This window comes from Crotalus tigris, unplaced genomic scaffold (genome assembly GCF_016545835.1).
Source record: "Crotalus tigris isolate CLP2741 ecotype Arizona unplaced genomic scaffold, ASM1654583v1 scf7180000020776.491700, whole genome shotgun sequence".
Taxonomy (NCBI): Eukaryota; Metazoa; Chordata; class Lepidosauria; order Squamata; family Viperidae; genus Crotalus; species Crotalus tigris.
In genome coordinates, this window is record NW_024098174.1 from 263,454 (window position 1) to 286,417 (window position 22,964).

The 22,964-nt window shown below is 39.1% G+C and overlaps 1 protein-coding gene across 1 annotated transcript; it reads right to left on the reverse strand.

Annotated features, from left to right (window-relative positions):
- Window positions 1-3,736: 3,736 nt before the first annotated feature.
- Window positions 3,737-14,532, reverse strand: SOST (sclerostin). The gene is made up of 2 exons (XM_039368432.1): window positions 8,280-14,532; window positions 3,737-5,482 (listed from the first exon to the last, which is right to left on the reverse strand). The coding sequence occupies exons 1-2, from the start codon at window positions 8,527-8,529 to the stop codon at window positions 5,061-5,063; spliced, it is 672 nt and encodes a 223-aa protein (XP_039224366.1). The 5' UTR covers window positions 8,530-14,532; the 3' UTR covers window positions 3,737-5,060.
- Window positions 14,533-22,964: the final 8,432 nt, after the last annotated feature.

The following is a 22,964-nucleotide window of genomic DNA, read 5'->3' on the forward strand; positions in this document are numbered from 1 at the left end:
TTATCAATGAGATTCAGAACTTCAAAGTGATTCATTATATTCTCTTTGAAAATGGTGGCTAGATGTTCATGATCAAATTGTGGAAATGGATTGACTTAGTTCTTCCAGTTTTGCTGACCTGCACATGTCTAGATCATGATCTTTCCATAATTAGCCTGCTCATGCCTTTGCTGTTATCTATTCTACTCCACTGAACAATAAAATACAGGCAGTCTCTTAACTTCCAAACATAACTGAGTCTGCAATCAATTGTTGTGAAGTGGGTCAACATGTGGCTGCATCCAATTTTATGATCTGCTTTGTAGTACTCATTAAGCATTGTAAATTTGCAGGATGCTGCAAATAGCTATAAATGCTAAGAGCCCAAAATGCAGTCATGTGACCATGGGGGTGTGTGGGGTGAATATCAGATCTACAAATCCAGATCATAAATTCCTTTTTTGGGTCTGTCATAACTTCAAATGGTCACTAAGGAGCCAATTGTAAGTCGTGGACTACTTATAGTTCATTTGATTTTTGTGTACCTCTTCTAGTGATGTTCTTCTTGAACATAGGCCTTATACTGATTGTTTGGAGAATGTATTACAATAAAAAATCATTGCATTGGCAGAAAGTCATTCTCCTGCTTCATTTCTTTTCCTAGGCCCATCTATCTTTCCCTCCTTATTATTGAGTCAGGTTGACTCAGCCTTCCATCCTTCTGAGGTCAGTAAAATGAGGATCCAGATTGTTGAGGGCAATATGCTGACTCTGTAAACTACTTAGAGAGGGCTGTAAAGCACTGTGGAGCAGTATATAACTCTAAGTGCTGTTGCTATTTGCTATTTCAGATTAAACATGTTCATAGAATTTGTTTACCTCTTCTGTTGCATATGCAATTGGAAATAAAATTGGAAAACCACCATATTAAAGGTTTATCTAAAAGTTATAAGTGATATCTCATTTGGTCATTGACTGAATTCTATTAAGTACTGTCTTGACTACATCCCTCCTGTCTGTGAAAGCAACTCTATCCTGTCTTTGTTTTTCATTTCCTGAATAGTAAATAGTGTGACTGTTCAATCCCAGTCAGTGGATTAAGGCCTAATATTAATGTGTGGACTTCATTTTATTCACTTGGTTGAGCTTTGCCCTGTTCATGCTTCTTAAAGTCCATGTTTCCATTGAAATTCACTTCTTTGCAGCTTTGAATTTTCTTTTTCTGCATTCACCCACTAAGCATGTTGAAGTCTTTATTTTAGCACCATAAGGACTCCAAAAGATCCTCAATCTTCTTTAGAATATCTGAATGCCGCCCAACCTGATGGGCCCATCATTTGCACTTGAACAATAAAGTTGTTTATCACTTTATCTTGTCAATTTGTGTGGTACAGGTATGGTGGATAGAGATTGAAATTAAACGGTCAACTCAGAAAGGGGGTAGGAATTAGAACCTAGAGCAGGGGTCTTCAAACTTGGCTCTTTTATGTCTTGTGGACTTCAACTCCCAGAATTCCTCAGCCAGTGTTGACATTAAAGTCCACAAGTCATAAAAGGGCCATGTTTGAAGAATCTTGACCTAGAGCCACTCTTCTTACCCAAGGCTGTCACATACTTGTGTCAGTCACGAGGATCTCATCACCTTGCAGCAATACAAAAGATCTGGAGTTAGAAAATTATAACTCTTCACATTTTGTTGATGTCTATCAGTCAGCAACCTCAGATGCATTGTGAGAGGTTAGGGATGATTGGATTGGTAGCATTTAGAAGGTCCTAGGTTTCCCAGGGTCTTTTATTCTGTCCAGAAAACTCAAGAAATATACTCTCTGATGTGAACTGAATAATTCTATAACATTTCACCTCAACCATTCCTATCTGTGCAATTTCCTATATTTTAGCTATTAGTTTTTATTTACATAATGGTTGTATTTGCACAACAAACTAAATCATAAATTAGCCCACCACATTTGTTTTTAATATGGTGTGCAAATCCAGCCCAGTATGTTGTGGAAACTCAGAAGGTTGGCTTCATTCAGTCATTGAGAAACATTGTGAAAACCAGCCAATCATTTCTTAGCAGAAAGCATATAATCACAAACCAAATCTGGTCTCTTCTAACAACTTTCCCCAGGTTCCTAATCAGTACAACCTGAAGCTGTCCTGGCTGCAGTTGATGGAAACTGTAATCAAATGCATTCAGAAGATGCCAGTTTGGGGAAGGCTAGCCAATGTGCTGCTTTCTGTCTTTGTCTCTCTTATATGTCTTTTTATAGATTTGGCTAGAAGATGACCATATTATATATTAATCTATATTAATAGATTAATATTTATTATTAATCTTGCAAGGCTATATTAATCTTGCAAGGTATATTAATCCTATCAAGCACAACAAAAAGATTTGCTACTTTCCCTAACCTTTGGTTGTTTACAAGCAATCTTTTCAGAAAGGTTGGACTATAAATTCCATCAGATCTAGCCAGCATGTTCAGTGGTGAGGAATGATTGCTTAGTGAGGAATTGGTGGGAGTTCAAAACATCTTGGGGGCATCAGGTTGAGGAATGCTGAAGTTAGAGCCTTTCTTACAGTGGGCTGGATCTGCTCTTCTTTTGAGGGAAGTGCAACCACAATCTCTGTGCAGGGCTTGGCCTGGTTACTTTGCTTCACTCTAAATATTTTTAATGGAAATGTCAATGAAAGACAGCAAAGGAGGTGGGCCACTTTGCAGACCTACATCCAAGGGCTATGCTGCTGAAACCTCTGTCAAAGCAAAGTACCCCTTGAGGCTTTACATCAGCCTGTTGAGTAACCTTCACATTAGAACCTTCTAATGTTAAACCCAAATTTTTCCCCCCACACTTGATAATCTTAAAATTACAATTAATCTGATGAGAACCTGTAACACTCCAATGGTTGCTGAATACAACATCTGGCTCAGAGTCTTACCTAGATTAGAGTGTTGGCAGCTATAGATCCATAAGTTCTGGAAGCTATAAATTCCCCTTCTTCTCAATGAAAACTGGAAGTGCTTAGTTTGGGGTGGATCATGCCACTGAGAAAAATGTTCCTTTTCTTTCTTTTTTTTAACTGATGGCAATATTTCTCCCTCCCCTTCCCCACCACCACCATTGTTCATGCCAGTTCTCACTCAGTATGATGAAACAGAAATATTTCCCAAAAAGAAAAGTGTGAAATTACCCTGGATGGAATTTAATAATGAGGTGGTCTTTCTTTGCAGCGTCTTCTGTTGTATCTGCCCTGGCTTCCCACACTTCTATTAAATATAAGGGAACTTCTGGTCAAGAAGTCAGTGTAGATTTTTGTTTCTTTCCCCTAAAATAATGGGCTCCTGAAGTTATATATTTGTGGATAAATTATATAGATAAAGGAAATGAAGTGGATAATTTCTCCACAAATATATAACTTCAGGAGCCCATTAGTACCAACTCTGTTTATCTTTCTTATAGCTGTTAACATAAGGAAGTTTGGTTCTCCAGAAACTGCTGAAATATATTTCCCAGCAATTTCTGGTACTATAGAGAATGTGAAAGTTGCTAGGAATTCAGCATTGCTAAAGGACCATAGGTTCTTCAGTCCTGCCATAACATGACAGGATTAACTTGACTGAAGCTGTTGGATTATGCAGGCAGAATCAAAGTGGGTCCTTCCTTGGAATTCAGGGTTTCGACTGAGCAGGTACTTCTGAGATGTTCATAACTCAAAACTAAATAAATACCACACATCTTTTCCATGAACATGATTTTATTGATTATTTGTAGAAATATATCTGCATAACTCTGAAACCTCAGATTAAATATCAAGGAACAAGATTGCCCAGTTGGCTACATGAACAAGAGAGTCAAAGAACATAAATAGTTTTTATGAGGAAATAAATAAAGATGTTATTTAAATCTTAGGGAAGTCAACTTTTTCACTGCCTTTCACACCTTCCACTGCAAACAACATCTATTCAGGTTGAAGAAAAGGCTGTGCATCTTAAGAGTCTAGCAATTGGGTAGGGGCGGAGTCTGATCTGGAATATTGTACTGTTGTTATAATTTACAGCTTGGCAATATTTAGCAACATCTGTGCCACCCAAAGACTGGCGGTGGTTTTCCCAGTAGCATAAGCTTGAAAGCATAGGTGACACTAAGTAAAGGAATGGGAAGAGAAGGCATCATTCTTTAAACCAGGCTTAGGCCACCTGTGGGTTCCAGATGTTGCTGAACTACAACTACCAGCATCCAGAGAAGATACGGCTTAACATAGGAAATGTTTGAAGTTGTAATTCATAACATTTGAAATGCCAAAAATAGTATACACCTATTCTGAGTTGTTCATTTTTCCCCAATTTGGTGCCCATTATATGTGTTGGGCTTCAGTTCTCATCACCATAATGGCTGATGAAATCATATTCCAACATATGTAGAAGGTGCTATGACAAGGAAGGCATTATACTATATGATTTAACCCCAAAATAGTGCATTGAATCATGACCTGGTACACAAAATCATGCTAAACCATGATTTTATTCATAGCTTATTTAGAAAGACATAATCAGCTGGATTCACATAACATATGCTGATCCATAAGTCATGGTTTTAACAACTCACCACAACTAGAAGGGATCAGACTGGTTAAATCTGTTTTAAAGGCAGTGATCTGGTAAGGTTAGATTATTCTACACAAACACCTGGCCATTTTGCTAGAGAGATGCCAATCCTTTGTCCATTAAGGAAGGACAAAGAAGTCTTGGGAAAAAAGTAGTAGTGCACAGAGCTTGCCTCCCCCTTCAATGTTATAGACAATGTGACCCTCTCTAATCTCTGAGTCACTCCTCTCTCAGACTGAGAACTGCTACCATCTGCTCAATTTGAATTCTTCCCTCCCCCTTGGAGCTCTCATCCAAATCTGATAGCTTTCAGCCACATCAATTTTGAACCTCTGGTTGGGAGAGCAGCCATGATGGCCATGGCCCTCCCTTCGCTCAGTCCCATTTTGATCCCAGTGCCATCAAAAAGAGAGGGTGGGTGAGGCAAAAATCTCTACTCTTCTGGGCTGAGGTCTCACCAACAGCCTCCATCTAGAAGGAGTTTTCCAGCTCCACTTGGTTGGCCTTGCTGCCCCTGGCCCTGGGGACCCGAGGTTTTTTGTTTTTCTGAGGACGGGTGGTCTCCTTGCTGAAGTCCTTGAGCTGAGAACGATTGTGGTAGCGAGTGTACCGTTTGCATTTGCAGGAGGTGATGATTTTGGTCTTGATAAACTGAATATCCTCACCAGGGCAGGCTAACTGGACACGTTGGAATTGACTTTGTGCTGGGATGCAGCGGTAATCCATGGCATGCTGCCGCCACCATTTCCCCTTACCAATTGAATTGGGGAGGAGATGAGTTGGTAAGCATTGGCCAGAACACACGAGCTCCTTGATTGGCTTGGTGCTGCGGCAGGGGCCACTGGTGACATAGCGGGTGGAATAGACTTCACGGCAGCCAAACTGCAGGGGTTCTATGGAGGAAGGAAAATAAATTATTTCACTGAAGCCTATTGGAGGCCTCTTACATCAAAGAAGGAGACAATCCAACTGACCTGTTTGTTTATTCAGCACACAAAATAATTCTAGCACTTCAAAAAAAAATCTAGATACTGGGAGGGAGCTTAATACTTCAAGTTGCTAGTGAATGGTTAGAATTTATCTGCAATTTGATGTGGAGAAGATTAGAAATGGATTTATGCTTTCGCAGTCTTGTGACTGGATCTTTGCAGGACCTTGGAGAGCTCTTATGGAATATAAACATTGCTCCAGCAATATTCAAAATAGGAATCCAAAGTTCTTGACAAAATATTGAAGAGGATTTAGGGCCTGGACTCTAGCATGGTGCCAGGCTTGATAATGTGCCAACCCATGTGCCAACCAATATCTTCCTTGACAGCTGTTGGCTCTTTATCTGATTACTTTAAAAAATGTTTTAATTAAAAAATTAATGAGAAAGACTGCAAAGCAAAGCACTGATCTCAGACAAAAGATACATTATCAGCCGTGTCGCTAGCTGCACCTGTACTCTAAAAACATTCTTAGAATACAAACAGGCAGCCCAATCTTTTGATTTCTGCTAAATGAGTGTTTTGTTGTTGTTTTTGGTTGGGCATATTGACCATGGCAACCATATTCCAAAAGTGCCCATAATATACTTTGATAGTTTCACAGCGCCATCTGCCCCCCAAATATTCTTTTCCCAACAAAGGTAAGAAGTCAGCCAAGGCTAGAGTGTCCTGCTAAATATCTGAAAAGTTCTACTAGTTAGCAGACTGAAATTCAAATCAATCCAGCCCCGTTTTGACTCAACACAATGTTAGGTTCTTGAAATTCAAGAATTTCCAGGATGCACAAAGACTTTAGCATCAGTGAAGTGATGGAGCACATTCTAAGCAAGCAACTCATATCTGAGCATTGACCTGCAAATATATCTATGACAGGCCCTTGATATTTTAATACTATATTTCTCAGACATTTTACTGCAATATTAGAAAAACCTCTGCTGAGATTTTTGGATTACTCTAAAAAATCCTCGTATACCAGAACATTTTGCTTCCAGCCCCACTTATTCATTAATAAAAGGAAACCCCTCAGATGGTGGAAAAAAAGAAAGAGAATGATTGCCTCCTGTATCCCAGACTTTCCAGATATTTGCTCAAACTCATTTTGGGAAGGCTAGTTTTAGCTTTCCTCCTGTGACAAAAGTAGGAAGAAGAAGACTAATCAGAGACAGATTGGAAAAGGAGAAGCAGAGATGCCAAATACCTCTGGCTATTTGGATTGACTGGGCAACTTGAAATGCCTTTAAAGAAAAGCCCCATCTAAAATACTTTCTAGAGCAAAACTTCTCAAATTCTCAACTCCCAGAATTCCTTAGCTAGCTATTCTGGCTGGGAAATTGAGGGAGTTGAAGTCCACACATACTGTTCTAGATGCCCTTTAGATATCCATCTAGCCTAGTTTGAGGCTCTACAAAGAGTCAAGAACTGAAAGTTTAATTTACCTGGAAGTTAATGTGATGGCCTTTCTCACCCATTTACGACTAAATCTAAGTACATATTCTGTATTTCACTGAAAATTGTCTCTCTATTGATTTTTTCCCCCTGCCTTTATTGTTTCTTCAGATTTGATTTAGATGTAAATGTTTTATGGCAGAGGGTTGACTCAGCCCTCTATATCATTATTATGCATGCCAAAGGAGTAGAAATTTTCCTGAACATATCTTGTTTAAATTAATATATTTAGTATTTTTGTACCATTTTTAAAGAACCAAAATAGATACAATGGTAATTGTTTGTTTTCTTTGTTCTGCTTAAGCAGTTTTGGAAATGTGGGGAACATGAGAAGATGCTTAGGATTTTTAAAGTTATTATTCCCCTTGATACCTTTTCATTATAATTGCATTTCCAGAGTTGCAGTTAGTTGCATTTAAGGAGAGAAATCCCTCTTAAATTACTGAACCTGATTTTAGATTGTTCAAACTATATGTATTTTATCTCGACAGTGCTTACAACAATTTTTAGTTACTTCTAGAAAAGAGACTGACTAAAAGTGGCATGTGGTCAACACAGGATATCTTTCATTTTTATTTCCTTCTTTTTCCTTTGTGATTTTCTCTTTCTGTAATCCATTTTCCCTTTTTGCTATCTATTTTTTCTATTTTCAATTATAATTGCATAGTTTGAATACAAGATTTTGCAAAACTTTGATAAGACTCTACATAAAACAGCAATACATTTTTGAATGGTTATAAATAAAATTCAAACAGATTTTTCTAATAACAGAATAAACTCAGGGTTCCTTTAAGCTGAGGACAAGTGTCCAAACCTATGTGACAGCATTGCAATATAAGCACTGCTCCTTATATTTGTATGTGACATTGTAATCCAAATATGGAAGGGTAGAATTTACATTAGTGTGCATATTATTCATTATTTCATTATTTTAATATAACCAGGTTACAATGACCATCTATGGCCAGTTTTACATTTAAATCCAGACATCTGTAATGGAAGGAAGGAAGGAAGGAAGGGAGGGAGGGAGGGAGGGAGGGAGGGAGGAAGGAAGGAAGGAAGGAAGGAAGGAAGGAATTAATTCTGTTTGCTGATCAATAGTGGATTAGTTGGCTCATCCTGACCTGTAGAAACCAGCCTCCTTGGAGCTTGCCATTCCCCCGGAAAAAAAAATAATAATCTTACCATGCCATACCAATCAGCTGAAAACACGGAAAGCGGGGTGGGTGGGGAGAGATTGTTTGAACTGTCTTACCCATCCTTCCCGAAGAAACCTGGGAATTCCTCCGTCCTTGCTGGGCTCGGTTGCTCGTGATTTCACTCTCGTTGTAGGCAAACGCCTCTTGCACTGGCTGCTCCGCTGCCCCAAAGGTCTTGTCCAGGAAATCTGGGATGAACTCCGTGGCATCGTTTTTAAGCACTTGCCAGCTTCGCCCAGAGGGAAGGCTGACTTGGAGAAAGAAGAGCAGGAGGCCGAAAGAAGCCAAAGCTCGGAAGATCGGCATGTCAGCGGGAGAGCAGGTGCGTCCGGCAGTCTTCTGGCTTCCTGAGCTGACGAACCTTATTTATCCTTTTTAAATTCCTTCGAAGAAAGCGGCTAGCCAATGACGGGGAGAGGGACGGTCCAGGAGAAGTGGGCGGGCTCAATTGGGCCAGTGCGTTTGCAGAGACCCAAGAATTCGGGTGACAAAAGTAATGGGGGGGAGGAGGTGGGCGGGCGCTGAGTGTCTACAAAAAGTATAGGTCTTTGGATATTTCCTAGGGTCTTTTCCCACAAAGACATGTTTTTAAAGAAATATTTCACTCTTTTCCTCTGTTTTCAAACACATTTCTGATTGACTCATCTTTGGTCAAAGGGCCAGTTGCAAAATCTCATTCCTTCTGATTAAAAAACAACAACCCATTTCTATAACTATGCCCTATAGAAATTCCATCTGGGTGGAAAAGAGGCGAGAGACTAGGTGATTAAAAACGTTGATTGTTGATTCAGTTAGTTGATTTGATTGTGTTCAACTCAAGAGGGCATGCATAAGATGCCCTCCTGCTTTTCTTACAACATCCATGTGAGGCGAGGTGGCTAGGCTAAGAGAAAGTGACTAGTCCAAAGTGATCCAGCCAGCTTCCATACCTAAGGGAGAACTGAAGCTCAGGGTCTCTGGTCCTGCACCTTACCCACTACACTAAATGGGCTCTTAATGTAAAAGTCCAGTCTATCTCGTATAGCTTCCTTCTGTTCCCCATAGTGATCAACTAAATATTTTCAGAAATTTCACCATTAAGAAGGCAACCATGACTGCAGGCAAGTTCTTCTTTCCCTACATCATGGCTCTGACCTCCCAATTCTGATCTTGGAGGAAGAGGTTCCATGGGGCAATTATGGACTGTGAGGGACACATCGGTTGCATCATGAGACAAGAACAACATTGCATTCTCTCTTCATACCAAGCATAATTTGAAAAGTCTTATCCTGTCTATCTAGGCATATTTTTTCTTTACCAGTCTTCCATCCCTAACCTATCATGGTGGGTTGGATTTCAAAATCTAACTGACCACGATGCCTGTGAATGATGACTCATGATATCCAACACATCTGAAAGACTTCAGGGACAAATACACTATTTTAAGGCAATATTCTAGTGTAGGTAAAAATAAATCCAGGTATTTTCTAGAATCTTTTCTATTATTTCATTTGTTCTACATGTGCTCCTTTCTACATTGCTTGCATGTATCCATACTTTTTACTTGTAATATTTGGAGCTTGGCCTTCTTATTTTGTAATTGTTCTGAATATAGGCAGTATTTGTCAAATTATACCTGTACTCAACCTGATTGCTGTGCTTACCAAAATAAATAAGAAACCATAGCTATTTTTTTTTAACTGAACACATTCATATCCTACATTCTGAAGGACTGTTGTTGCTGGGAGGATGAGAAGAAGTTATACAATCAGATTTTCTTGGCTTGGGGTAATATATGGATGCCACAAAAAATGGACTTGCTTAGTTAATTGCTTATCTTGTTTAACTAAAGTGATATTTTAACTAAAACTAAACTAAGGAGATATTTAACTCTTGTTTAACTAAAGACAACACTATCAAACTCAAACTTAAAACTCACAGCTTTCCTTAGGAAAAGAAATCAAGTGTTTTGCACATTTACTTTCCAAGTCAGATCATATATCAAAAGAATAATTGTGAAATAAACATAGTTCGCATCTTTTGAAATAAATATCTCATCTGATTGCCACAACATTGATTTTCTTCTACATGTTGCTGCTGTTTGAGGTGTTATGAAATGTTCCACATTTTGGAAAATTATCCACATCTCAAACATTTAAATAGCAATGCACGAAGTTAGCTGACCATCAGTAAGGTTTGCAGAAATGCTTCTGCAAAGAAGGGAATAAAAAGAGCTATCACCATCTTGATCAATGTTTGCTTATATCTGACAGGCTTAGATTGTCATGTCCATGAATCAGTCACATAGGCAGATATGGTCTTTTAAGGGTGCAGTTTTGGGCATCCAGATGAAGTCCATGCTCTCCATGTCCTCAGCACCCATTTAACTTATGACTTCAATCTTAACTCCCTCATAGATCATGTAAAATAGGTTTCTTAAAAATTATGAATAGGTTTTGATTGTACTAATGAAGACTAAAGATGCATTCTTTAAAAAAAACCTAAGATATGTACGTTGGTTAGGTGGGATAAGAATGGTAATATTTTCTCATAATATTTTTTTTCTCTAAAACCAAGTACTATAACATTAGAAACAACCACAACTGTGGCTTTAAAGCAGTGCTGGCTGGGAGTTGAAGTTAAAGTTGTCAGCTTTGAAAATCACTGCTTTAGATAGCAAATCTGAGTTTAGGAAATGCATCTGCCCTCTTCCCTCAGAAACAAAATATGTGTTTTCCCTCTCTTGTTTCCATTTTTTATTCTTGGGTCTCTATCATCTAATTTCAAATTATAAAGTCACTTTATTCCCAGATGAGATTCTAAAATCTCATTTTATTCCATTTTTCACTTCTGCATTCTCAGACTGATATAAATTCTAGTTTCCCCCCTCCCCCCATGTTTATTTATGTGAACTTGTCCTTCACCCCTATCCCTGATTTTTCTATTTTCTCTGGGGAATGGGAAGGAATTTGTTCAATTCCAAGCAGGAAATCATCCACTGATACAAAGTATTACCAGCCAGCTTAAACAAACATATCCTCACCACTGTTTCCGCTCCCTTTTTTCAGTAAGTATTGCAGATTTACAATTATGGAGGAATTATGAAGTCTGAACAAGGAAGAAGTACTTCATTTCTCTCCTTCCCTCTTTTTCTGCCAACCTCCTCTGATGTACATATATGTATTTAATGCATACAAACAAAAAATTGATTTGCTTGATTTTAGTTAAGTAGTATGTATGAAGTTAGCCATTGTGAGTTATGATGCATGATTTATGACTTGGCTCATATGCACGTACATATACATGTGTATACAACAGGAGTTGCAACAATACACAGTTAGATGAAAACAGCTGCAAAACAAGCCAAGCAATTCCAGGTTGCATCAACAGAAGTATACTATTGAATCCAAGAAAAGTCATTATTCCTCTCAGTATTGCATTGATCAGACCACATCGCCATATTGCATCCATATTTTTGGAAAGCCATGGAAAAACTGGAATGTATCAAACCGCAGCTAGGATGAGGTTCGGTCTAGAAGGAAGAAATTATGAAGGGAGTTTGGAGACACTAGGATATTTAGTATAAGACAGGAGACAAGATGGCTTTCTTCAAGTATTTGAAGGGTTACCATGTAGAAAAATAGACTTGTCAGAATTGTTCCAGAAGACATGACAAGAAACAATGGGATTGAATTACAATAAAGTAGATTTTCGTGACATCTGGAAAAAATTCCTAATAGTAAGACAATAATGGAACAAAATACATCCAGCAATGGTAAACTCTCCTTCACATGAGATATTTAAACAAAATTGGATGGCCAATTACTCCTTGCGTTTTCACTATGACCAGCAAGCAGAGCAAAAGAAGAAGAAAAGATACAGTGGCTTGCCAACTCCACTGGTCACCCCAGACAATGAACAAGATGCAAAACCTTTATTTTTGAAAGATAGCAAATCTCTGAGTCAAGAGAGAAAAGACACAAGGAGTAATTGGTCCTCTTTAATTTCACCCCAAATGGGGCGACATTTTCTTCTCCACTTGGTGACGCTTGGTCCATTTTTTTTGAACCAACATTCTGTTGTGTTTCCATTGTTGACGAAATCTCTGATGGGGAGAGTTCTTTATTTGGAGAATACGGGAGACTTGCAACAAGAAAAGAGGAGAGATCTTTGGCAAACTTATATCCCTCAGTATTACCTGCTACTTCCTGTCGCCCTCTGATTTTCCCTGGTGAAGTTCCTACATTCTTTGTACCAACCGGTGACTCTGTTTGGACTGCCTCGTTGTCTGAATGTGGAGTGGATGGACTCAACTGCACTGCTGCATTTTCTGCTTTGGGAGCAGTTTTATTCCCTGCAGCTGTACTGGTTTTGGACATTTCTGAAAACTTCTGCCATGCAGGAGTTATAGAAAACTTTGCATTTGCAGACAACTTTGTTTAAATAGACATCAGGAATGCTATATATACATTTTCCTTTGTTAACCAAAACAACTTGTCAGAAAGTCTTTTTCACCCAATGTAGGTAAAACCTTACAAAAGTCATTTAAATGTCCTGCTTGTGAATGGGTAATGGATTTGTGTGTAGTTACCCAAAGAAAAGCCACTTTACCAAATTTTTAACAATTAACCCAGGTTTGGAACTGTTGGGCTACATGTGTCCCATGATTCTTTATAGGTATATGAATATATTGTATGATCCCAGTAATTCTGAAGTAAGACAATAACTGTAAAGAAACAAAATGATGCTTGAAAAACTGGTGATACCAAAATGCAAGCCATAGCTTTGACAGTGATAAAAAGATGCTGGAAAATGTAACATAAGCAATATTTAGAAGGTCATAGGAGCCCCATCTAAAGAGAGCACAGTGTCTCGTATCTATATTTGATAGAAAACTGTTGATATTCAAGGGAGCGAAATATAGTTTAGTCTATGTGGAAGCGCCTGGAGATTCTGAAGGAGTCAAAACTTGCCCTCAACACTAGTTGTGCAAGTCATAGTCAAGTTTGTCCATAATCATGATTCTCTGAATGACAGCTGTGCAAGCACAGGATTTTAACCACTATATAAACATATCCAGGCTTGGTTTTACTAGCCTATGAATCAAATCAAAGGGGAGGGGAGAGGTGGGGAGGAGAGGAGAGGAGAGGAGAGGAAAGGAAAAAGAAAGAGAAAAGGAAAGGAAATGAACAATTTCTAAAAGTACCAAGGTGGTTTGACAATCAGTGCCTATTAAGATCTGATGTGTCACAACACAGCAGGCAAAACTGTTCTTTTTAAAATGAATTAGTGTTGAATTCTATAATATAACTCTCAGATCTGTTTGGGGGACGTTACCTGCCCCAGTATTAAATTTTCTCATGGGATCTCCTCTGAACTGTACTACTAGAAGAGATATATTATGTGGAAAAGTGAAACAGGCCTTCCTTAGCTTTGGCACACCAGTAAAAATCTCCCCTTGCCACGAAGGCCATAATTTGGGATATCGGTGACAGAACTCCAACTGTTTTCATGTAGATTATTTTCATTCTTTTCTTCTTTGAAGTGATTTGATCATGATCTGAATGCTATCCATCCCTCCATATTGTAGGAATAAAGATGGGTTTCTTTGGGAAAAGAGAAAGCCCATCTAAAAGAGTCAGGAGATATTTTAGCTGCTTCAACTTCTGTTCTATCTGTGAACTCAGAGCAAAAGCACACAAAGGCCTCCTTGGATGCAATTATGGAATCTTAAGTTGGAAAGACTTAAGAGGTCATTAAATTATTGCCCTGCACACTACAGGTTTCACCACACCATATTCAATATATGACTATCCAGCCAATCACTGAGGTCTCCAAATACTGCTAGCAGTTCATACCTCCTATTGCTACAGATGGGCTATTTTGTCTATATGCCCACCCTCACCCCCATTATGGAATATGGTGCTCAACTTATCCACACAACCTTCAGTTTTGAAAAAGTTGCACACCCCTGATTTAAATAAACTGTGCCAGTCTTCAGAGCATACACTCAAACCATCTACTGCACTTGCCAGATGGAAAGGTGTAATTGAATATAAGAAAATGCCCCCAGGAATAAATTAGAAGAAATACATATGTTCATAATCCCATACAATGCCCAACTTGCTTAATTAACCAAGCTAAAAACAAACCTAGAGACTTCAAATATACCCCAACATAGCGGTGTGTGTATGACTTGCATACATAGGAATATCTCCTAAGATCTTATTTTGATGAAACTGTTGTTGTTGTTGTTAGTTGCAAAGTCATGTCCGACCCATCGTGTCCCCATGGACAATGTTCTTCCAGGCTTTCCTGTCCTCTGCCATATTCTGGAGTCCATTTAAGCTCACGCCTACTGCTTCAGTGACTCCATCCAGCCACCTCATTCTCTGTCGTCCCCTTCTTCTATTGCCCTCAATCTTTCCCAGCATTAGGCCCTTCTCCAGTGAGTCCTTCCTTCTCATTAGGTGGCCAAAGTATTTGAGTTTCAACTTCAGGATCTGGCCTTCTAAAGAGCAGTCGGGGTTGATCTCTTCTAGGACTGACCGGTTTGAACGCCTTGCAGTCCAAGGGACTCGCAGGAGTCTTCTCCAGCACCATAGTTCAAAGACCTCAATTCTTTGGCACTCAGCCTTTCTTACGGTCCAACTTTCACAGCCATACATTGCAACTGGGAAAACCATGGCCTGGACTATACGCACTTTTGTTGGCAGGGTGATGTCTCTGCTTTTTAGTATGCTGTCTAGATTTGCCATAGCTTTCCTCTCCAGGAGCAAGTGTCTTTTAATTTCTTGGCTGCAGTCCCCATCTGCGGTGATCTTGGAGCCCAGGAAAGTAAAATCTGTCACTACCTCCATTTCCTCCCCATCTATTTGCCAGGAATTGAGAGGGCCAGATGCCATGATTTTGGTTTTCTTAATGTTGAGTTTCAAGCCAACTTTTGCACTCTCCTTCTTCACCTGCATCAAGAGGCTCTTTAGTTCCTCTTCACTTTCTGCCATTAGAGTGGTATCATCTGCATATCTTAAGTTGTTGATATTTCTCCTTGCAATCTTAATTCCAACTTTTGATTCATCTAGCTCTGCCTTTCTCATGATGTGCTCTGCATATAAGTTAAATAGGCAGGGCGACAGTATACAGCCTTGCCAGACTCCTTTTCCAATTTTAAGCCAATCAGTGGTTCCGTGTCCAGTTCTCATTGCTGCTTCTTGACCTGCATATAGGTTTCTCAAGAGACAAATAAGATGGTCTGGTACTCACATCTCTTTAAAAACTTGCCACAATTTGTTGTGATCTACCCAATCAATGGCTTTAGCATAGTCAATGAAGCAGAAGTAGATGTTTTTCTGGAACTCCCTAGCTTTCTCCATGATACAGCATATGTTGGCAATTTGATCTCTAGTTCCTCTGCCTCTTGATGAAACTAGACTGATTATTTTAACATTCTAAGGTAGCCATCTTGATCTCAGCCAAAGAGTGCTGAAATATAGTCTTATTTTTTGTCAATATTACCATTTTATTTATTTATTCATTTACAATACTTAAATTCCACTGACTTCATATCAATGGATTTATTTGTAAATATGAATTAAATCCATAAAAATAATTTACAAAGCAAAAAACCAAATGTATTAACAATTAAACCTTGCCATGCAAATTGCAGCAAATGTGTCTAAGAATGCTTGAAATTAATTAAAAGCTGTGCAGAAAAGTTCCATCTTGACTGCCTTTCTAAATGCCACCAGAAAGGCATCAACTATATCTCCATGGTGTAGCTGTTCCAAAAGATTGAGCATATACTGAGAACCATTGTGTTTTTAGTCCTCCCAGACAAATCTCACCTGGAAGTGGGAAGTTCAACATACCAATTGGAACAATTGTCCTGGATGGATCAAATATTCAGGTCCCAGTTCACAATAAAGGATTTTATAAGTTAAAACTAGTACTTTGAATGGTATTTGGAAGCTTTTGGTAAATAATTCATGCAGCATCCAAAATATTTGATGAGGTTCTCATTCTTCAGAAGGTGGGACCCTGTTAACAGATGACTGGTTGAGGAAGATGATAGAATTGGTTAAGGGCCAAGTTGACTTGGCCCTTAACCAATATTGACAATGTCAATATTTATTGGTGACTGGAAACCTTTATGAACTTTTTGCGTAAATAAAACAGAAATATGTAAATGTATGGTTCTGATGATTAGATAGGATAGATAGACTTTATAGAAAGAAAGATAGGCTATATTATAGAAAGAAGACAGTCATGATGTGATTTCAGAAAAAGAGGTAAATTTATATTTTGTATGCTATAAAGAAGATTGAAAGCCACACCTTTGTATCTTCTTTCTTCTCTATTTTTCTCCCACATCTTCTTTCTTGCACTTTTAGCTCTCTCCTTGATTTCTTTTTATTTTTTCTTCCTTATTCTATATTAGCTTGTATTGGAACTTTGGTTTTTAAAACTTTTTATTCTATATGTGTGACTGTGTGAATGAAGAAGTTGGGGCCTGCTTTCTGCACTAATTGCAGCTTCCACGTAGTCTTCAAAGGGAGCCCCATATAGAGTACATGTTAGTAGTCTATTCCTCCTTATGTCAAGTTTGTCTCCATTCAGTCTGTTAAATGGAAAAGGGTCAGTTTGAGTGACTTGAGGTATATAACAGGCTAGCACAGTGATGGTGAACTTTTTAGAGACCGAATGCCCAAACTGCAACCCAAAACCCACTTATGCATCGTCAGGTGCTGGGTGGGTGTAGCTCACTGGGTGGGCATGGCCAATTGGATGGGTGTGGCTATAGTGGTAACAGCAGACTGGGTGGGACTAAAAAGTTCAATCAATCAATTCCAACTTTGCAAGATCTTTTTTTCCCCCGTGAGAAGTTGAAATTGACTGATTGAACTTTTTTTTTTTGTACACGGCGGCGAAGACCTAAAACAAAAAGGTTTTATAAAACCCAGCTGAAGGCCTAGGACTGAGGCAATGGCACACATGCCCACAGAGGGCTCTGAGTTCCACCTCTGGCACCTGTGCCATAGGTTCACCACCACTGGGCTAGCAGGCTACTTTCTATTTTGAAATAAAATCTAGCCAGCTCTTTCATCACCAGATGACTACAAGTCCCAGGATTCCCTGCCTGTATGGTCAAGACATACGTCTGGAGATTTTTTGAAGCAGAAGGGCTTCGAAGCAAAGAAGGGTAGTGTCAGAAGACTCAGCTATCCAAAGGGTCATTTGTATCTATATGAATTTACCTTCACCTTTACCATTACTCCTAGTAGCTTTGCTTCCATCTTTTGCTGACAAAAAATGAACCATACTTTCAAGAATAAGATTTTTGTCTAGGTAATTTCTTCTCCATCCCCAGCAACCTCGCTCTAATTTTTCTCCAGCTCTGTGACAGTTGGTTGCAAGAACTCTTTATTTATTTAAGCTGATGTGCTCTTACCTGTTTGGTTCTTTAGCTACCGTGATTGGTGCTGCATCTGCCTTTTAACTGTTTAAAGTTTTGGTAGGAAGACAAAAGAAAAATGATTTGATAATGATGGTGGTGGAGTCCTAGCTGGAAAGTAAGATGTCAGGAGAGAGGGACATACAGACAGGCAAATGTGTTTTCTGGCTTGGGGTATAATCGTGACAAATGGCAAAGCAAAAAGATGGCAAGAAAAGGCTGATAAGTAGATCATCAAAGGCAGCATTTATGTACAATAGTGAAAATAAGACTGCAGTGAAAGGAAAGAACTGCTAAGTGGGTGAAAGAAATGCTGGGTCCATCTTTTAGGCCAAGAAAAGGCCTTTGGCACCATCTGGTGTCAAAAATCTAGTAATTGCAAAAGACAGTGGCTTAACACAGGAAAGGGGTGGTAGGAATAGCAGCAACCAGGATTTTTTTACAAGGCTATTTAATTTATTTCAATGGTTTTCCTTTCCTCAAAGTCACTGGAAAAATATCTTCATCAAACTGTATTTTGGCCTGCAGTTCCCATATTCTCTAATCATTATTCTACTACACAAAGGCCTTGCTTGTGCTTTGCATGGCTTTATCTAAGTCAGTGCTTCTCAACGTTTGTGTGACGGCGACCCCCGTCACACAAACGTGCCGCGCATGCGCAGCACCGCCCCATGTGCCGCCCCCATGCACGGCGCCCCCCCATGCGCGGCGTGCATGCGCGGCGCCGCCCCCAAGGGGGGAAAATGGCGGATCGCCTTGTTTGGCGACCCCCGAGAAATGGTCAATCGACCCCAAATGGGGTCACGACCCATAGGTTGAGAACCGCTGATCTAAGTGAATTGGGCAAATCCAGTCCTTGCAGTTTATAAATTAGTTTATGGTAAAATATGCTAGATAAATTCAGCTCATGTGATTAGTTTAACAATAAACAAACCATTCCTTGTTAAAAATTAGTCTACAAACATCCCTTCTATGGCCCTTAGAACTTATCAAATGAAGAACATCTACATTTGAGCTCTTTTTTTAAAATATTTCCATAATTGGGTGAATTATGGAAGAAATCATATCAAAGTTTAATGAAACTAATGCATCCATCTTTATAACTTTAGTTTAAATAGGATATTTTAATAAATAAAATAGGAAACTAATCCTTGAAATTCCCTTGTTACCTACATTTACTTCTTCACGAGTATGCCATTTATCCCTTGCCAATGATAGACAAGCTTCCTAAAGACTTCATGAGATAATTTCACATTTTGTGAAGTTTTGTCCCCAAACTCCTTTCCACCTTTTCATTTGGGTGACAATAATCATGACAATATTTTTAAAATTTTGGGAAAAGGTGGAAGTTGCATAGAACTAAATCTGGGCTATACGGTGGATGGACTAAGCTGATTCAACTTTACAACTTACCTCTTATGAAATATGAGGCCCAATATTGTTGTGGTACAGCAACATTTCTTGTTAAACTCTGCTTGTTATTTCAAAATTTTGAGTGTTGCAATACGCACTATGAATTGATAGTAGTGCCAAGTTTAAAGGCATCCATGTGGACAATATTCCCCCCCAAAATGTGAGATTTCCTGATGCAAGCTAGGTTTCCACCCACCCTATACATGAAGCTCTATGATGGATTTAATATTTATTTCTGGCTCATAATTGTGAGATCCATGTTTCTCTGGTTGTCACAATGCTATGAGGAAATGCCTCACTTTCATTTTTATAGCATGTCAACAATGCTTGTAAATTTCCCCATTGAAGTCTTCACCTTTGAATATTGAGGAAAATCTATAATGTAGCCCACATATTCTTGTGAAATGCCAAATTTAACAGCAATTTCCCTCTTTCAATCTCACTTTATAGGATTTAGTTTGTACTCCTGATCATCCCCATCACTGTTCTCTGAATTAGTAACTCTGGACACATAGAGGTCTCAGGTTTTGGTCTAAGCAAAAGAGAATAAAACAGAATATTCTATTTTTATTATTATTTCCCAAATTTCTTAAGATGTTGATGCATTCTAAAATTGCACCTGACTTTTTTTTTTAAATGAATGTCATATGACTTATAGATGCCAGGACTCCTGGTTCAGACTGATGACTGATACATGAACCAGGTTATAATTTTGCCAACTCATGCTAATCCAACTCATCGTTTTGTGCTTTCCCTATGATGTTTAAAAGGAAAAGGAGCTAAATTGCTCTTTATCAAAGGCATCCGGGTTTTTCTCCAGGACAAGAGCTACACTTAATTTTTGTATAACACATCTCCCCTAACAAAATATAGTGGAAAAATTGAATCCAATTTATTTTACAGGTAGTCTTCCACTTATGACTACAATCAGGACTGGAACCTCTATTGTTAAGCAAGGTGGTTATTAAATGAATCGCATCCAATTTTACAACCTTTTTTGCCATGATTAAGTGAATCAAATAGTCATTAAGTGAATCCAGCTTCGCACTGGTTTTGCTTGTTGGAAGCTGTCTAGGAATGTCACAAATTATGACCACATTACCCCAGAACACTGTAACCATTGTAACTACATGCTAGTTGCCAAGCACCCAAATTTTGATTGTGTAATTGATGGGACACTGCGATGGTGTACAAGGAATTACCATAAGTCATTTTTAATACCTTTGTGATGTTGAACAGCCACGAAATAAATTATTGTAATTCAAGGACTACTTGTACTTACTTCAACATAATTAGAATTAAACATGGTCATCATGATTACTCTCCAGGTGTATTCAATAATTTTCTTCTGTATTGCAACATTAAATCAGGTAACAATTTCTGAAAGCCTACGCTCAAAATCTTTGAATGGAAAATTGTATATAGAGCTGGAGCCACAGGGAAAGCACCTTTAGTCTGCTGATTGTCACATAAATACCAAGTAGCTGTTCATAAGATATATTGTGTCCTCCTCTAGCCTAGCTGGAAATCCTTTTACATTGGAAGAACGATGCCATCAAGTGGATATTTGGAAACTGCATTTAGAGTGACTTAGGCCTAAGTAAAGAATCGCTGGAAAGAAAAGCTTAGAGACACAACAGCAGCAGGGATTCCTCACCTCACCCACTATTGTACTGTTCTTTAATCTATTCTAAAGCAAATATGTATAGAAATGCTTGACAATGTAGTATCACAGTGCATCAGCACATTCACAGAAATTTCTGTGGTGCCACCAGTCTCTTATTCCACAGGAATTCATTGTTAAGTATTAATTTAAGGGGGAAAGAGAAGGGTCAGACATGATAAGGATGCAAAGCTGCTGAAAGTTGCCTGAACAGTGAGATGGGCAGCAAATAAATTTGATAAACAAATAAAGCAAGGGTTCTGCATTCCAGGAATGCCTCTTGGCCCACCAAACCCACTTGCAGTATAAAAATGCTGGATAGCTGTAGTCTGGTACTTTGCTTCCCTGACAAGAGGGAAGAGGCAGAGAACATCTCAAGAGCCAGTTTGGTATGGTGGTTAAGGCATCAGACTAGAAACAGAGAGAAAGTAAGTTCTAGTTTCATCTTAGGCATGAAGACTGTTGGGTGACAGTGGGCCAGTCACTCTCTCTGACTTTTAGGAAACAGGCAATGGCAAACCACTTCTGAAAACCTTGCTTAAAAAGCTGCAGGGAAAATTCTAGGCAGTTGTCCAGAGTCAAAAACCAATTTGAAGGCATAGCACAGGGAGTGAATATCCTGAGCAATTACGTTAAAATGGGTATTCTGTGCTTAGCACCTATTCTTTGAGTAAGCTTTCTGACCTATGGGAATCTTGGAGCACCAAAGGCATACATCAAAATTGCGAACAAAGTAACTAGGCATGGAGAGAAGCTTCTTAAATACTGCAGCATTTTCCATATCCTTCCTTTCCTTTATAAGGAATGCGCTTACCAGGCAGAAATTTAGGGAATACCTTGTAATTCAAGAAATCTATACAAGATGCTGCTGCTTTGTTTTTTTACTTCTCATACACTGTCACAAATACACACACTTCCTCTACCCTCTTTTCACGGTCTCTTTTCACACTGCTTGGAAATTGCTTAAATCCAGGCTTGGGACATGACTAAAACTTACCGTAAGTGAAAAGCAACCTGAATATCCCTTAAGAAATAGTAGAACATCCACTTAAACCTGAAATCTTTGGTTTTCAGATGCTAGCAGCATTTTAATTTGTGCATTCTCAGTATGTACGATCCAGACCAGATGCCCTCCAGGGGCCCCTCAATTAACAGTACCATCTTTGGAGACCCAGTGGCATTTGCCCTCTTAATGAGCCCCCCCCCAAGATCTATATGATTCCCACCCCAATTATTTGCAGAAAGCTTGAAGAGCTATTTATCCAGGCCTTGGGATAGGCTTAGTGAGACTACCATTTCTGATATTTTATGATTGCCTTGTTTCTGGATTTTTATCTTGTGATTATTTTATAGTTATTTTCTTACTTTGATTGATCTTTTGAATTCTGTTTTCCTGTCATTTATTGTTTAGAGCTGCCTAGAATTAGCTTGGATTGAGTAGCATGATAAACAAGCCTATGAATGCAGCAGATAAATTTATTATAAATGCACCCTTTCTTACAAAGACCTACAAAAACTTACGATGCAATTACATTTGCTTAGGAATAAAGAGCACAAGGACTTTTCCTGTGTCACAATTCAGTCTATGGAAAGGAAAGTAAGTGGAAGAGCTGCAACATACAATCCATGTCAAGTAGTCTGAATTTTCCTGTTTTGAAAGGAAGGTGTTTAGAGTTGGGGGGAGTCGTGACACAATCACCCCAAATGCTGAGAAGTTTCAATCTTTTTTCCCTTCAATGAACTGCACCAGGTCTCACTGCCTTGCTCAGGGTTTCTCAACCAGGGTCACAAGGAACCCCAGGATTCCAGGAGAGGTCACTAGGGCTTCCCTGGGAAATCTTGATTTTTTAAAAGCAGAGACTGATAAAAACGACAACCTCCAACACTGGGTTGGCCTGCTGGAGCCTGTGCAAACCCTGGGTGTCATTGTGGAGGAGGAAAAAGAAGCAGGAGGTGATGAGAGAAGCGTGCACGAGATACTGCTGCAGCCTCCCTGCTGAGTTTCCTGTTTGCACATGTAGTAGTCTGGGAAGCTTCATTTCAGGAGATCTGGCATGGGCACCAGGGGCAGCAAGAGACACTCATAAAGGTGAGGAGGGGAAGGAAGTAGGGAAAAGGAAAAGTGGTAGTTGTGGTGGTGAAGACTTCGACATCCAGGTGGCAAGATTTCAGGAGAGACTGAGAAGTCCAAATATTAATGTTAGGGGGAGAAGTGTTGGGAGGTTGCAAGCCATC

What these genes read in the sequence shown, in the direction of transcription:
- SOST (XM_039368432.1), bottom strand. Translation starts at nt 8,529, where the DNA reads ATGCCGATCTTCCGAGCTTTGGCTTCTTTCGGCCTCCTGCTCTTCTTT. An exon ending in GGTTTCTTCGGGAAGGATGG is followed by an intron (nt 5,483 to 8,279) that starts GTAAGACAGTTC and finishes CTTCCTCCATAG; the next exon opens with AACCCCTGCAGTTTGGCTGC.